This window comes from Balaenoptera acutorostrata, chromosome 16 (genome assembly GCF_949987535.1).
Source record: "Balaenoptera acutorostrata chromosome 16, mBalAcu1.1, whole genome shotgun sequence".
Classification (NCBI taxonomy): Eukaryota; Metazoa; Chordata; class Mammalia; order Artiodactyla; family Balaenopteridae; genus Balaenoptera; species Balaenoptera acutorostrata.
In genome coordinates this window covers 13887852-13900419 of record NC_080079.1, presented here as the reverse complement: position 1 = coordinate 13900419, position 12568 = coordinate 13887852, and the positions used below count along the sequence as shown (strand labels likewise).

Below are 12568 nucleotides of genomic sequence, written 5' to 3'. Positions count from 1 at the left end.
CATTGTACGTTCACTTTTCAGGTCCCTGCTTACGTCATGTCTGCTAACACCTGATTGGCTGGAGCAAGTCACATGGCCTAGACCAATGCTAAGAAGAAAGTATGCTCTGCCCACCTTGAGGCCAAGGCACGTCTGGGTATGCTAGAGGGGAATGAAGAATTGGGACCAATAATTAGATCCACACAGAATAAAGGCCATTTGTAAACTGTGGAGCTCTGGCCGCACTAATTACTATTATTTCTACCTGTCCAAGAGTCAGGGTACCACAGACAACCCCCAGGAAGGATGATCACTTGACTAAAAGCCAGAAGTCACATTTGGTACCTGGAGTCAAAAGCGCAACTTTGGGATGGGAAAGGCCAAAGCACAAGGCAACCACCACGCATTCCTCCCAAAGCCTCTGAAGGTCAGCTCTCGGGCTGGCCAGGCTGCCGGGAGCGCACCTGCCTGGTGGATCAATATTAATTTGAGACACTAGGGGGCGCGCTATCTGAAAAACTCTCAGGAACTGAACGCGCAAGGAGTGCCGCCTGCTTCCCAAGTCCTTGGGGGAAGTTCTGGCACCATCCACTTAGCGCTGGAGCCGGGCCATTCTCGGGGCACTCCCCCTCCTCCTCCTGGCGGGACCTCTGGGCTCCTCCCTCTTCCAGCAGCTCCTGTCCTGCCCACTCCTGGGAGGATGGAGGCTGCGGGGCCGCCTCAAGATAGGAGGTGCTGCTGGGAGGCCCTGAAGAAAATCTTCCCTCGCCTCTGCTTCCACTGTTCCCTGGTGACGTACGCGCTGGTGGGTGCCGCGCTCTTCTCAGCCATTGAGGGCAGCCAGGACCTGGGGGCAGATGACCCGGAGTTTGAGGAGTTCCTGGAGAAGCTCTGTGACATCTTGAAATGCAACAGAACAGGTAGGTGGCGTACCTGGGCAGGGCGGACCTTTTCTCTCTGGGTATAGGCAGGCCCCAGAGAGCAGAGAACTGCCTTGTAGGAAGCTGAGTCTGGGAGCCCTCTGCTTGCATCCTGCCCATTCCTGGGCAACCTTAAGCAAGTGACTTCTCTCTGGGCCTCAGTTTTCCCCTCTGTAAAATGGGGGTGGGAATAATGGACGGCCTCTCAGGGTTGATGTAAAGAATGTAGGGAAAGTGCTGAGCACCCAGCGGGTGCTCCCTTCCCTTTGCCTCAGCTCCCAGCCCTACCCAGACCGGCAGACTCTGAGGAGGATGGATTGCTGGAGATTTGATGAGGTGGGGTGGGGTGGATGGGTGACCAGATCTGGAGCTGTGGGTTCCTAGGCTGGTCCTCAGATCTGCCTGCCCCACCCCATGATTCAGTTTACAAGGACTGGAATTCAAGGAACAATCCAAATTGGGCTTGGACTGCCAAGATAGTAGCCTGCCCCCTGCTCTCCTACTTCTTGTTTCAAGTGGCCTTTTTTTGTGGTCAGACTCAGGGGAGGAAGGAGGTGTTGTGAGAAGAACTTGGGTCCTGGTTTCAGTCCCAGTTGCTCTCCCAGCTTGCTGTGTGATCTGGGGCAGATTGCCCTCTCTGGGTCTCAGTCTGCCAGGGAGAAGAAGGCCCACAATCTCAGGCCCACCAATCACAGGGACCCTGTGGGAAGCAGATGAGGTAATGGACGTGAAGCCTCTTGGAAGGCACAAGGCACTTTATATATGTCCTTATTGCTTTTCATTCGTATTTGTCACTTATTTCCATACTGTCCCCTAAAGCTTGGAAAGATGCATTCAACAGAGCAAGATAAAATAATAGAGAGTAAATAAAAGACAAAGGAAAAACAGACTCTAAAGTTCAAGGGAAGAACAGGGTCCCATGGTATGACAGGTCCTCAGCCAGGCTGGTAATGACCCCTCCACCCTGTGGGAGGTCCTTTAAGTGGGGGCAGACCAGAGGCTGATCACAGGTGGCAGAGTCTCCTCTCCATAGAGGGTCCTACTCCTTCTCTCTGCATCTGTGCCAGACAGACACAGCCTACTCAGATGACCCAGGAGATGCCGTCTGCCATCAGACACTCTGAGCCATCACTGGGTCCAGACTGTCAACATGTTGAGGGCTTTCCAAACCTGGCCACGCATCAGAATCATCCAAGGAGCTGGTCTAAAATATGCATTCCCAGGCTCTTCCCCAAACCCACTTAATCAGGATCTCCAGGACTGGGCTGGGAATCTTATTTTTAAAAAGTTTCCTGGGTGATTCTGATGCACAGAATGGTATAGGAAAACAGAGCTGGTCCATCCGCATTTTGTACTGATTTTCACTGGAGATTAAAATGCTCAGTAAGTGCTGGTTAGTGCAGACCCTGTGCCAGGTGTTTTTCATGCGCTATCTCACTTGATCCTCACACCCACCCTAGGAGGTGGATATGAATTGTCCCCCTTTTACAGATCAGGAAACTGAGACACTGGGAGTTAAACAACTTGCCCAAGGTCACCCACTAGAAAATGGAGCCTGGGATTCAACCCCAGGCATTTAGATTCCAAAGCCATGTCATGCTGCCTCCCCGATGGGGAAAGTGAGGCTCAGAAAGAAGCCTCTTGTCCACGGCTACAGGAACTAGTCAGGGTCAGAATTGGGTCTAGATTGCAGGTGTCTGGACTCCCAGGTTGGTGCCCATTCAAACGAGTGGTGACTTCCTGCTGTGCCAGGCTCTGTGACATCTTCTTACAACTGTGCCAGCTGGCAGGTGACTTCCGGGATCCCTAAAACCCACTGGCTGCCAGGCCAAAGGTACCATTTGGACACCTCCCTGAGAAACCAGGGCCCCCACGCCTGCTTCCGCCAACTCTTCCCAGGCGTCCTCAGCCAGCTGATCCCAGTATGATCACCGCACTCCATCAGGCTTAATGACTTCCAGGAGTGGATATGGTTTGCAATCACGCAAGAGCTTGCATTTCATAAAAGCCTTTTTCTTTCAGTTCTCAAGACCCGGTGAAAGAGACAGAGCAGAAGTTAGTAGGCCCCTTTGCAAGGCTCAGAAAGTTCAGAAAGGCCACAGGGCAATTCCATGGCTGAGCTCAGGCCGGATCCCTGTGGGCCTCTCTCTTGGGTGCTCAGCACACAGGGTTACGTGGCCTCCTAACCTCTGTAGGTGCTGGAGCAGTACCTAAACTGCAGAGACACTGAACAAAGGGCTCTGAGATCCTCCATTTGGTGTTGATGAGGGCCACAAGGCAGGGGGCGTGGTCCCTGGGGAAGACACCCCTCCCCCTGGGCGGGACCTGTTTTAAAGGGTGTAACCTTCTCACGCTGGTCGTCTCTTTCTGGAGTTGAGGAAGGCAGGAAGCGGGATCTCGGGAAGCTGCTGCAGAAGGTGAAGCCCCAGTGGTTTAGCGGGTCTGCAGACTGGTCCTTCCTGAGCTCACTGATTTTCTGCTGCACATTTATCAGCACAGTGGGTAAGTCCAGGGGCAAGGGCAGGCCTGTGACAGAAAGCTGGGGGTGGGCGCAGGGGAGAGGGGGAGGAGGACCCTCGGTGGGGATGCTGAAGTGTTCAATTCATTTAGTGCAAGAAACAGCTGTGGAGTGCCTACCCTGCGCTCAGGGAGACGGCAGTGAGCAGGGCTCCCACTGGCCCATTTGTGCGAATGAGAAAAGAATACCCTTCCTTCAGGTGGGCACAGCCCCATTCCCCGGGGCAAAGGCCCCAGTGAGCGAGGTGTGGCTGCGTTTCGGCTTCTTCTTGTCTCCCAGTGAGCGCTCTTGTACAAAACACAACCTGCCGGGTACCTGCCTGCCCAGGTTCCTGGACTCAGGGGCAGCCAAACGTGGTCCGTGTGATGTGCTCAGGGTATCGCGGGAGCACAGCTACCCCAGCCTTGGGGCTGGGGAGTGGGTTTCAGAGTCACCAGCATATTGATGGCAGCTGACTCCAAGGGAATGGAGGAGGGCACGGCGTGGAGGGGGAGGACGGTGTGCCAGAGCAGGACCGGAAGCGCCAACAATAGGGCAGAGGAGGAAGGGGAGCTGCAGCGCTACGGAGAGCTAACAGTTGCCTGCAGGGGCCGTGCTAAGCTGCCTCCTTTAAAGCCCACAGTGAATCAGGTCAGGGAGCCCAAGCCCAGAGAGGTGATGTCAGGGGCCAAGGTCACGCAGTGAGTGGAGCTGGTGCCCACGAGAGCTGTTGACACTCCAGGTCCAGTGCTCTTTCCCCAAACTAGGCTGCCAGCTTTGCAGGTCTGTGGGGTGCTGTGGAGACTCTGCTTACCCCTGCTCGGGGAGCCCCAGGGAGAGCCTCGCTACACCTGGAAGCAGGGGCCGCTCAGATTCCTGTGTCCCATTGGAGTGGATGACAGTGCTCAGAAGGGAAGGACTTGGGGAGAGGAAGGAGCTGGCCTCACCCTGTTCCCTGCACTTGCTTTATACGTGTCTCCAGCCTCCAAGCAGGGAAAGACACTCCTGTGCAAGACACTGTCCCAACGAAGTCCCTTCCGGAGCCCTGGGCAGAGGGGAAGGTGTGGAGGCAGAGCTGCTTCCCTACAGTGACCACTTGCACGTTTTAAAATGGGCTCTGTGGACCCTCAAAGCCACACATCCTCCTCTCGGTGGCTGCACAAACGGTGGGCTCCTGTGTGACACCGGACATTGGAACTGGGCTGTGGAGATGGCCTTTGCTTTTTCCCTCCCTCCCTCCCTGCCTGCCTGCCTGCCTGCCTGCCTGCCTTCCTTCCTTCCTGCCTTCCTTCCTTCTTTCCTTCCTTCACAAATACCGAACGCCTATGATTTCAACAGCAGACAGCAGTGGCTGTGCTGGCTAACGCATGTGTATTTAAGGCTCATCAGGCTCCCTTTTAAGTTCTTTGTGATGATTAGCCCATTCAAACCTCGCAACAACCCCGAGGCAGCTGTTGTTATTATTCCCACTCTCTGAGGCAAGGCAGGGCCACCGTTTTTGCAGGGGGCACAGCTCATGTCTGTCTGGGTCCAGGCTGTCTGGGTCTTAACCTGGAACCCCACTGCCTCTCCGGGTACATGACTTTTTCTGTGCCTGGCATGGGGCTCACCTAGCTGGATGCCTCCCTGCCCTGCTGGGCCTCCGAGTCTGATGGCGGCGGGGACAATGGCCAGCTAAGCACACAGACGTGCTCTAGAGGAGAAGCTCGGGCTGTGGAAGTGGGTGAAACAGGACGGGGGGAGGGTGGGCCTGATGTTCGGGGATGGGGGAGAGGCTTGTCTGAGGAAGTGACCTTTGAGTGGAAGGATCTGTGGAGATTAACCAGGCAAAGAAGGCTGAGAGAGCTTTCCAGCCAGGCAGCAGGCAAAGCTCTGGGGCTTAGAGGCCCCTCTGAGGAAGAGACCACTGAGGCTGGCGGGCTGTGAGAAGCGGGGCTGGTCTTGCACTCAGGCACCGTGTCCCTGGGCCAGCGTCGGAGGACCTTCTAGTAACTAAGGGCCCCAGCTTCCCTCTGCGGGGCGGCAGCAGGGTGGGCCAGGTGCAGGGGCCGAGCCAGGCCTGGCAGGAGCCACCCCTGCTGGTGGTGAGGGGGTCACAGGAGTGGAGGTGGTGGAGCTGCCCTTGGCCACGGGTCAGGGGCTCCTGGGTCAGCGTCCCCACCAGGAGTGTGACTCGTTGCTCAGCCCCTGCCCCTCTTGGGCAGCGAAAGGTACTGGGGCCCCATCTTCATTCAAGAGAGCATCAATTCAAGAGAATACCGATCCCCGGGGGGCCTGAGCTCACGAGGGCCGTGGCTGGGCGCTTGTCCCGGGGTCCCCTCACACTCGGGGTAGAGGTGGAGCACGGTGGCCAGCTGCAGACTCTGGAGGCCAGCCACCTTGGGCCAGAGCTGTGTGACCTCCAGTGAGCAATTTAGCCCGTCTGAGCCTTGTTCCCTAACCTATAACTCCTCCCAGACCTGCCTCTGAGGGTCAGCGTGAGGATCAGCTGCGACTGACAGAAAACCCAACCCAGTTGGCTTAAACTGCAAGGAAAATGTGTCACCTCCCAAGTAGGACGTCCGGTGGGGGACAGCTCTCAGGCTGCTTGATGTGCCGCTCAGCTGTGACATTGACTATCAGCTTCTCTCCGTCCTGCTCAGCGGGTCACAAGATGGTCACCAAGGTCCACTTCCCGTCCGGGCATAATTGCATCTCATAGATAGAGAAAAGGCTGGCTGTCATAATCGGCAAGAAACTCTTCCTGGAAGCCTCCCACCCCCCAAGCAAGTCCCTGGCAAGGGGATCGGATTACCAGGATGACTTACACCCGATCGTATCTATCTCTAAATCAGGTGAGAGAGCAGCGGCATTCCAGGGAAAGATGGGGGAATGGCTGCTGGGTGGACGACCTGTGCCTACTGCAACACACTTTCTTAAATGGGCACATATGCCTGTGTCCAAGGGCGCCCCCACGTGGTTTCTTTCAGAACTGGTCTCATTCACCTGAATGTTGATCCAAGCAGGGACAGGTCAGGAGCAGAAAGAATTACAGTAACTTAATAGCTGCACTACTGAGCACTTACCAGCGCCAGGCGTTGTGTCAATGTGCTTTATATGCATGATTTTGTTTAATTCTCATGACAGCCCCACGAGGTAAGTGCTGTGACTGTCCCATTCAGCAGTGACCTTGGGCTCTAGGAGGGAAGTCGTTTCGAGCAGGGTAGAAGCAGGGCACAGCTGGCCTTTTCAGGGACCCCAGAGCTCCCAGGGAATTCTTTGAGGAACAACAGTTACAGGGGGTCAGCAGGCGCAAGGAAGAGACTGGAAGCAAACGGGCTTGAGAGTATCGGGTTTCGTTAGGTTTTTTCTCAAGAACAAAAGGGGACTGATCTAAGGCAGCATTTTTTAGCCTTGGCACTATTGGCATCTTGGACTAGAGGATTCTCTGTGGCGGGGACTGTCCCTTGCATTCATTGTAGGATGTTTGGAAGTATCCCTGGCCTCTACCCACCAGAGGCACCCACCTTTTCCCCTGCTGTCTTCACCAGTTGCAACAGCCAAAAACGTCTCCAGACATTGCCAAATGGCCCTTGGGGGGCAAAAGTGCCCCCTGTTGAGAACCACTGATGTAATGCAATGGTTATTAAAGCGTGGTCCCTGGACCAGTGGCGTGAGCATCACCAGAGAGAACTTGTTAGAGATACAAATTAATTTCCAGGCCCCATGCTAGATCTACTGAGTCAGAAACTATGGATGTGAGACCAGTGATCTGTGTTTTAGCCAGTTCTTCAGGTGATTCTGATGCACGTAGATGTTTGAGAAGCACCCTCCTGGGGCAAGTGTTCTCAGGCCAGGCTGCACATCAGATTTGCCTGGATATCTTTTACACGCCCCCATGCCTGGACCCCACACCAATCACGTCAGACTTACAAGGGACAGACCCAGGCATCAGTAGTTTTCAGAGCCCTCCAGGTGATTCTAATGGTAGTCCAGGCTGTGAACCACTGACCTAATGGAAATGCATTAGCTTGGTTTATATCCCAAGAAAACGATGCTGCCACTCATGGTACAAGTCCATTAAGACATCAAGCCATCCAGTGATTACAATTGGAAGAGGATTGGGGAAGGTTCGTCGCTGCCCCTAATCAATAATGGTCCTGCTGGTAATACTGCTTCCTGCCCTGCATCTCTGGGTCACCTGAAATGCACCTGGCCTTGATGCTGCAAAAGGGACCCCTGAAAGGTATGAGGTTGGTCAATCCCCAGTCATTCCCAATTGGATCAACCCCCTTGGATTAGGATGTGTACGGGCTGTTAAATACTCACAGGCTAAGTGGCGTGGACTGATGGAATATCGGCATGCATTATAAGAAATAATATGATTTTCCATTATGCGTTTTAGCATTCAGTAGTTGGGTAGGCAATGCATTTCCTTCATAGGGGCCTGTGCTCTCTGAGACTTACTTCCTTGATGCGTTCTCTGCAATGTGGCGTGTCCTCTGGATTGTAAGCCTATTCCAGAGGCAGCCACAGTGACTTTGTTTATAATCCACTAAACCCACCTTTGCCAAGGAGAGCGTGCGTGTGGAGGGAGGTCTTCAGGCAAGGGGTGCCCACAGGCTGTGGGCTGTGCGACTCCGGGCGTGTCACCTGACTTCCCTGTTCCTTGTCCATTAAATGCAGTAACGACTGTGGTTGCCAGCATTAGGGGTTCTGCTATGCGGGGAATTCTGACTCTAAAAGGCACATTACTCCATAAATCCTGTAAGAAGTGTGATATTCTTTTCTTTAAATAAAATAGATCTCGCCCTGGGACTCCATCCTGGAGGCTGGGGGTGGCTTCCACTGGGGAGCCTCTCCTGACTTTCCTAGGGGCGCACGAGAGCTGGGGGCTTCCAGGCAACATCTGGAAAACGGGGTGGCTGCCTGCCCCCGGGCCCTGCTGCTGACACCCCCTAAGGACTGCAAGGCCTGTGACAAGCTCAGGAGCAGGGATATTTGCTGACACCGGGGCCTAGGCTCCTGAGACCCCATGGCCAGGCCTCTCTGAGCTCCTGCCCCGCCACGAGGGGCTCCAGGCTCCCTCCTCTCTTCTCTTCCCCGCTCTGGAGAATCTCTCCTCATCCTCCACAATCACCCTGGCTAGAGCGAGCCACTCCCTGGTGTGCCCGAGGCTGCCATGGTTTTAGCATTTAAGGGTTTACCAGAACATGAGACTTTCAGTCCTGGGCACATTGGGCCGTTGGTCATCCTCTCCAGGGCCCCCCTCTGTCCCCAACCCCCTCCCTCTCCCTGAGACCCCACCCCACCCCCATCTCCTTCGTGGTTCTGGGCTTTCACTGAAGCCTGGACACGATGCTGTCCTGAGGTCACTTCTGCAGCCTCCTCTCCCTGAGGGGAGGGCTGAGCTGCTGCTGGAGACCTGCAGGGAACGGGGAAGGGAAAGAGAGGCAACAGACACCCTGCGCGCCCCCTCAGAACGTCCGGCCCTGCGGAACAGCCTCGGGTTTCTGATGGGAGGCTTAGCCAGTGCAGGCTCACTCCTGAGCCTGGTGCCCTTGGGTCCTGTTGCACAGGTGGGGAGCTGAGTTCAAGGCTTTGCTTCCCGCTCGATTAGGAGCCCCCAGAGGGCGTGACCTCTGCCTGTTCCTCATTGTATCCCAATCCCACCCATGAAAGTCTGGCATAGCGTAGGTGCTCAATAAATGCAAATCCAGGAGGGATGCCTTTGTTCTAATCTGTTGGTCTGCTCTTACACATCTTGTTACTGACCTCCACTTGTAACTGCATACTCACGAGGGTGGTTATGCAATTCATATCTGCTGTGCTCACCACTGTGTCTCAGTGCATGCAGTAAGCACGCACGTGCACAAACAATATGAATGCACAGAGAGTTCACCACCCCTGCCGTCAAATGGTACCTCATGGACGCAGTCAGGGTGGCGTGGAGTGCCCTGGGAGGGGTGCACAGCGATGGGACCTGGTGAGGGCCACAGCCCTCTTCCAGAACCCTGCTGAAGATGGGCAGCCTGATCCTGTGCGTATGCCCGGAGGGCGGAAGCTGAGGCCAGAGTTTGCACAGGAAGCTGCAGCCCTGGAGGAGGTTGGGGCTGAGCCAGCCTGGGAATTGCCTTCCAATTAATTTACATAATTAGGCTGGGTTTTTCTGTATTAGTCATCCTTTATGACACCAATAATTAAACATAGGCATTAAATACAGAAGCTTCTCCCTTTTTGTTGAAGGCAGTGAGCTTGCCCACTCCAGAAGATCCAACGACTTGCGCTGTGGGGTTCGACATCCCTCTGATCCCGCCCTCTCTAGACACGAGGGGGTGGGGGGCTGGGGTGATGGAAGGAGGGGGCTCCTGAAGAGCATGGAGGCTTCATCCTCTCTTTGCTTGACAATCCTGTTCTTGATGGTTGGAGGGAGGGTCCCACCCCCTCGGTGCTCCTGACCCAGCGGAGGGAGCTGGCTTGGGAACTGGATGGCGCTGGGGGTTTGACCCCCAACTCCACACTTTATCACACGTATGCTCTTGGCTAAGTCACTTCACTTCTCTGAGCCTCAGTTTCCCCATCTGTAATGGTGATAATACCTACCGATGAAGGCTGGTTAATACCCAACTCACGGTAAATGCTCAAAAAAAACAGCTATTAGAATGAGGACACCAACCTCCCGAGAACGACACGCTCACTGTGTGTGAGGTGCTGGTCTCTTGTAATCCTTCCAGCTGGTCAATAGACAAAGCAGGTATTGTCATCTCCATTTTACAGATAAGACATCCGAAAATGTGAGCAGTCACGTAACTTTCTAGTAAATGGCAGAGCTGGAGTTGGAGACGAGGTGGGTAAGATTCTAGATGCTGGGGTCCTCAACATTTCACTCTGGTTTATGAACACGTCTGACCCACTGAGTCACAAATGGCTCTGAGGGCAGCCATTGTATTTTAGTCACTGTCTCGCTTTCCGCCGTCCCAAACACCGTGCTGTACACACTGTACTGCTGTACACGCCACTGGCACATAATAATTGCCTATTATATAGAAACAAACACAGAGGCCCAGACACCCCAGGAAGGACAAGGGTGGCTTCGTAAAAACCGGCGCCTTCATGGAGGATGATGGAGGTGAGGGTTGTGTTTGCAAAGCCCACATGTCCTGTCACCTGTGCTCTTCCTAGCCCTCCAGGTGAGCTGGGCCCATCCTCCTTCAGGTGCTCAGAAATGGCAAAATGCAAGGCAGTCAGCTCCTCCCAAACACGGGGTTGTCTCCTGCCAAGGACATTGCGGGTCCAAGATCTGGACATGAGTCGTCCCTCATCCTAAAGAGAAGCTGGGTTTCACCTCCTGCTCCCCCAGCAAAGCAGACCTAATGTCAGACAAGTGGATGAAAGTTTTACGATGAATATTTTTAAACATGTTATGTAAGATGTCATATGCCAGGGAAAGGAAATGGCAGAAGGTCTCTTTAAAGCTTTTTGAGCAGGGGAGGGGGAAGAGCAGCCGGCAGTCCCGGGCTCTGCCCTCTTTTTCAGGTTGCGGCAACACCTACCCTGTCACCAGGCTCGGCGAGTACCTGTGCATGCTCTGTGCTCTCTTGGGCATCCCCGTGATGTTCCTGGTCCTCACAGACACAGGCGACATCCTGGCAGCCATCTTAGCCATGTCCTACCACCAATTCCAAAAACTCCCTTTCCTCCCCCCTCCCCTTCCCAAGTGGCACTCTGGACCCCCCTGCGAAAGAAGACCTGACACCAATCCCGTAGACAGAGCCATTCCGAGGATTGCCATCAATGACCCAGAGCTCCCGGGCCCCAAACCTGCCCCCTCAATCCCAAGCAGCAACATGGAGCTGTTCGAGAGACTTCTAGCACAAGAGAAAGGGAACACACTGCAGGTGCCCCCTCAGGCCATGGAGAGGAGCTCTTCGTGTCCTGAGCTGGTGTCCGGGAGACTCTCGTACTCCATCATCAACAACCTGGATGAGGCGGGGAGGCAGGTGGAGAGGCTGGACATCGCCTTCCCCATCATCGCCCTCGTGGTCTTCGCCTACCTTTCCTGTGCAGCTGCCATCCTCCCCATCTGGGAGAAGCAGGTGAACTTCGAAAATGCCTTCTATTTCTGCTTTGTCACGCTGACCACCATTGGGTTTGAGGACATTGTTTTAGAACACCCTCACTTCTTCTTCTTCTTCTCCATTTATATCATCGTTGGGATGGAGATTGTGTGCATGGCTTTCAAGTTGGTGCAAAACAGGCTGATTCACATCTACAAAAATGTCATGCTGTTCTTTGCAAATGGGAAGTGTTACAATCCTTTTAAAAAGTGAAGTCTCCATCGACTCTCGTGTGATGATGCCGGCCCAGCTGGCTGTCTTGTTTTTTGGGACAGTGTAGTTAGAGCTGGTGGCTCTGCAGCCTGTCACCTGAGGCCTCAGAGTGACACCCTGCATGACAGCTGATTTCAGTCTCGAGGCCCTGCAGAAATGTGGCCAATGCCCTTCCTATCAGGACATTAGACAAAAACTGTCACCATCCTCCAAAGTTCAATTAATTGCCCTGTCTTCATTTTTCAAAAGCCCCACCTAATGTAGATGAAACCACCTTACAGATGTCACTGGATTTCTTGCAACATGAGAAAAAATTTACCTTTTGTTTTTGCAATTTGTACTTTCAGCTAAATTAAAATCTTCCTGAGCTGCTCCCCTTTTACCCTTGATGAAACAGAGCTAGTCTGAGCCACCTCTTTTCTTGAATGACTGCATGAATGGGATCGGCCCAATCCCAGCCCTTGTAAAATACACTGATGGCACTGAGAGGAATTGTCACCTGTGTTCACAGGGGCCTGGGATAGTTCCTGATTGCCAGATTCGGTGCAGACCAGTGTTCTCACCAAGCAGCACATGATCGCACCTCGTGATTTGAGTTGGCATGTGAAAGTGTTGATGCTTATGTGAGTGGATGGGTACGCGTAAGGGTTGGCACTCATTGGTGGCTGTACTCGTGACCTGTTCATGAATGAGTTGGCATTCATGAATGGGGCATCTGCGTGGCAGATGCTGTAAGTGCCTCACCCATATGGCCTGGTACTCCAGTTCCCTTTGCCTGAGGACTTTCTCTGGCCACTAAAGCATAGGCATGCGCAGGGCAGGCTAGAAGTGCCAAGGAATGAACGCTCCTGGGAGCAGCCCTG

At 54.0% G+C, this 12568-nt stretch overlaps 1 protein-coding gene across 1 annotated transcript; it reads left to right on the top strand.

Moving 5' to 3' along the window:
- The first annotated feature begins 679 nt into the window (after positions 1 to 679).
- On the top strand, positions 680 to 11705 carry KCNK18 (potassium two pore domain channel subfamily K member 18). Its single transcript, XM_007173351.1, has 3 exons — positions 680 to 899; positions 3273 to 3401; positions 10912 to 11705. Exons 1-3 carry the CDS (start codon positions 680 to 682, stop codon positions 11703 to 11705), a joined length of 1143 nt encoding a protein of 380 aa, XP_007173413.1.
- Positions 11706 to 12568: the final 863 nt, after the last annotated feature.

Excerpts from the sequence above, each read along its gene's own strand:
- KCNK18 (XM_007173351.1), top strand. The coding sequence starts at position 680 with ATGGAGGCTGCGGGGCCGCCTCAAGATAGGAGGTGCTGCTGGGAGGCC. Across the intron at positions 900-3,272 it reads CTTGAAATGCAACAGAACAG|TTGAGGAAGGCAGGAAGCGG; the intron begins GTAGGTGGCGTA and ends CTCTTTCTGGAG. Across the intron at positions 3,402-10,911 it reads CACATTTATCAGCACAGTGG|GTTGCGGCAACACCTACCCT; the intron begins GTAAGTCCAGGG and ends CCTCTTTTTCAG.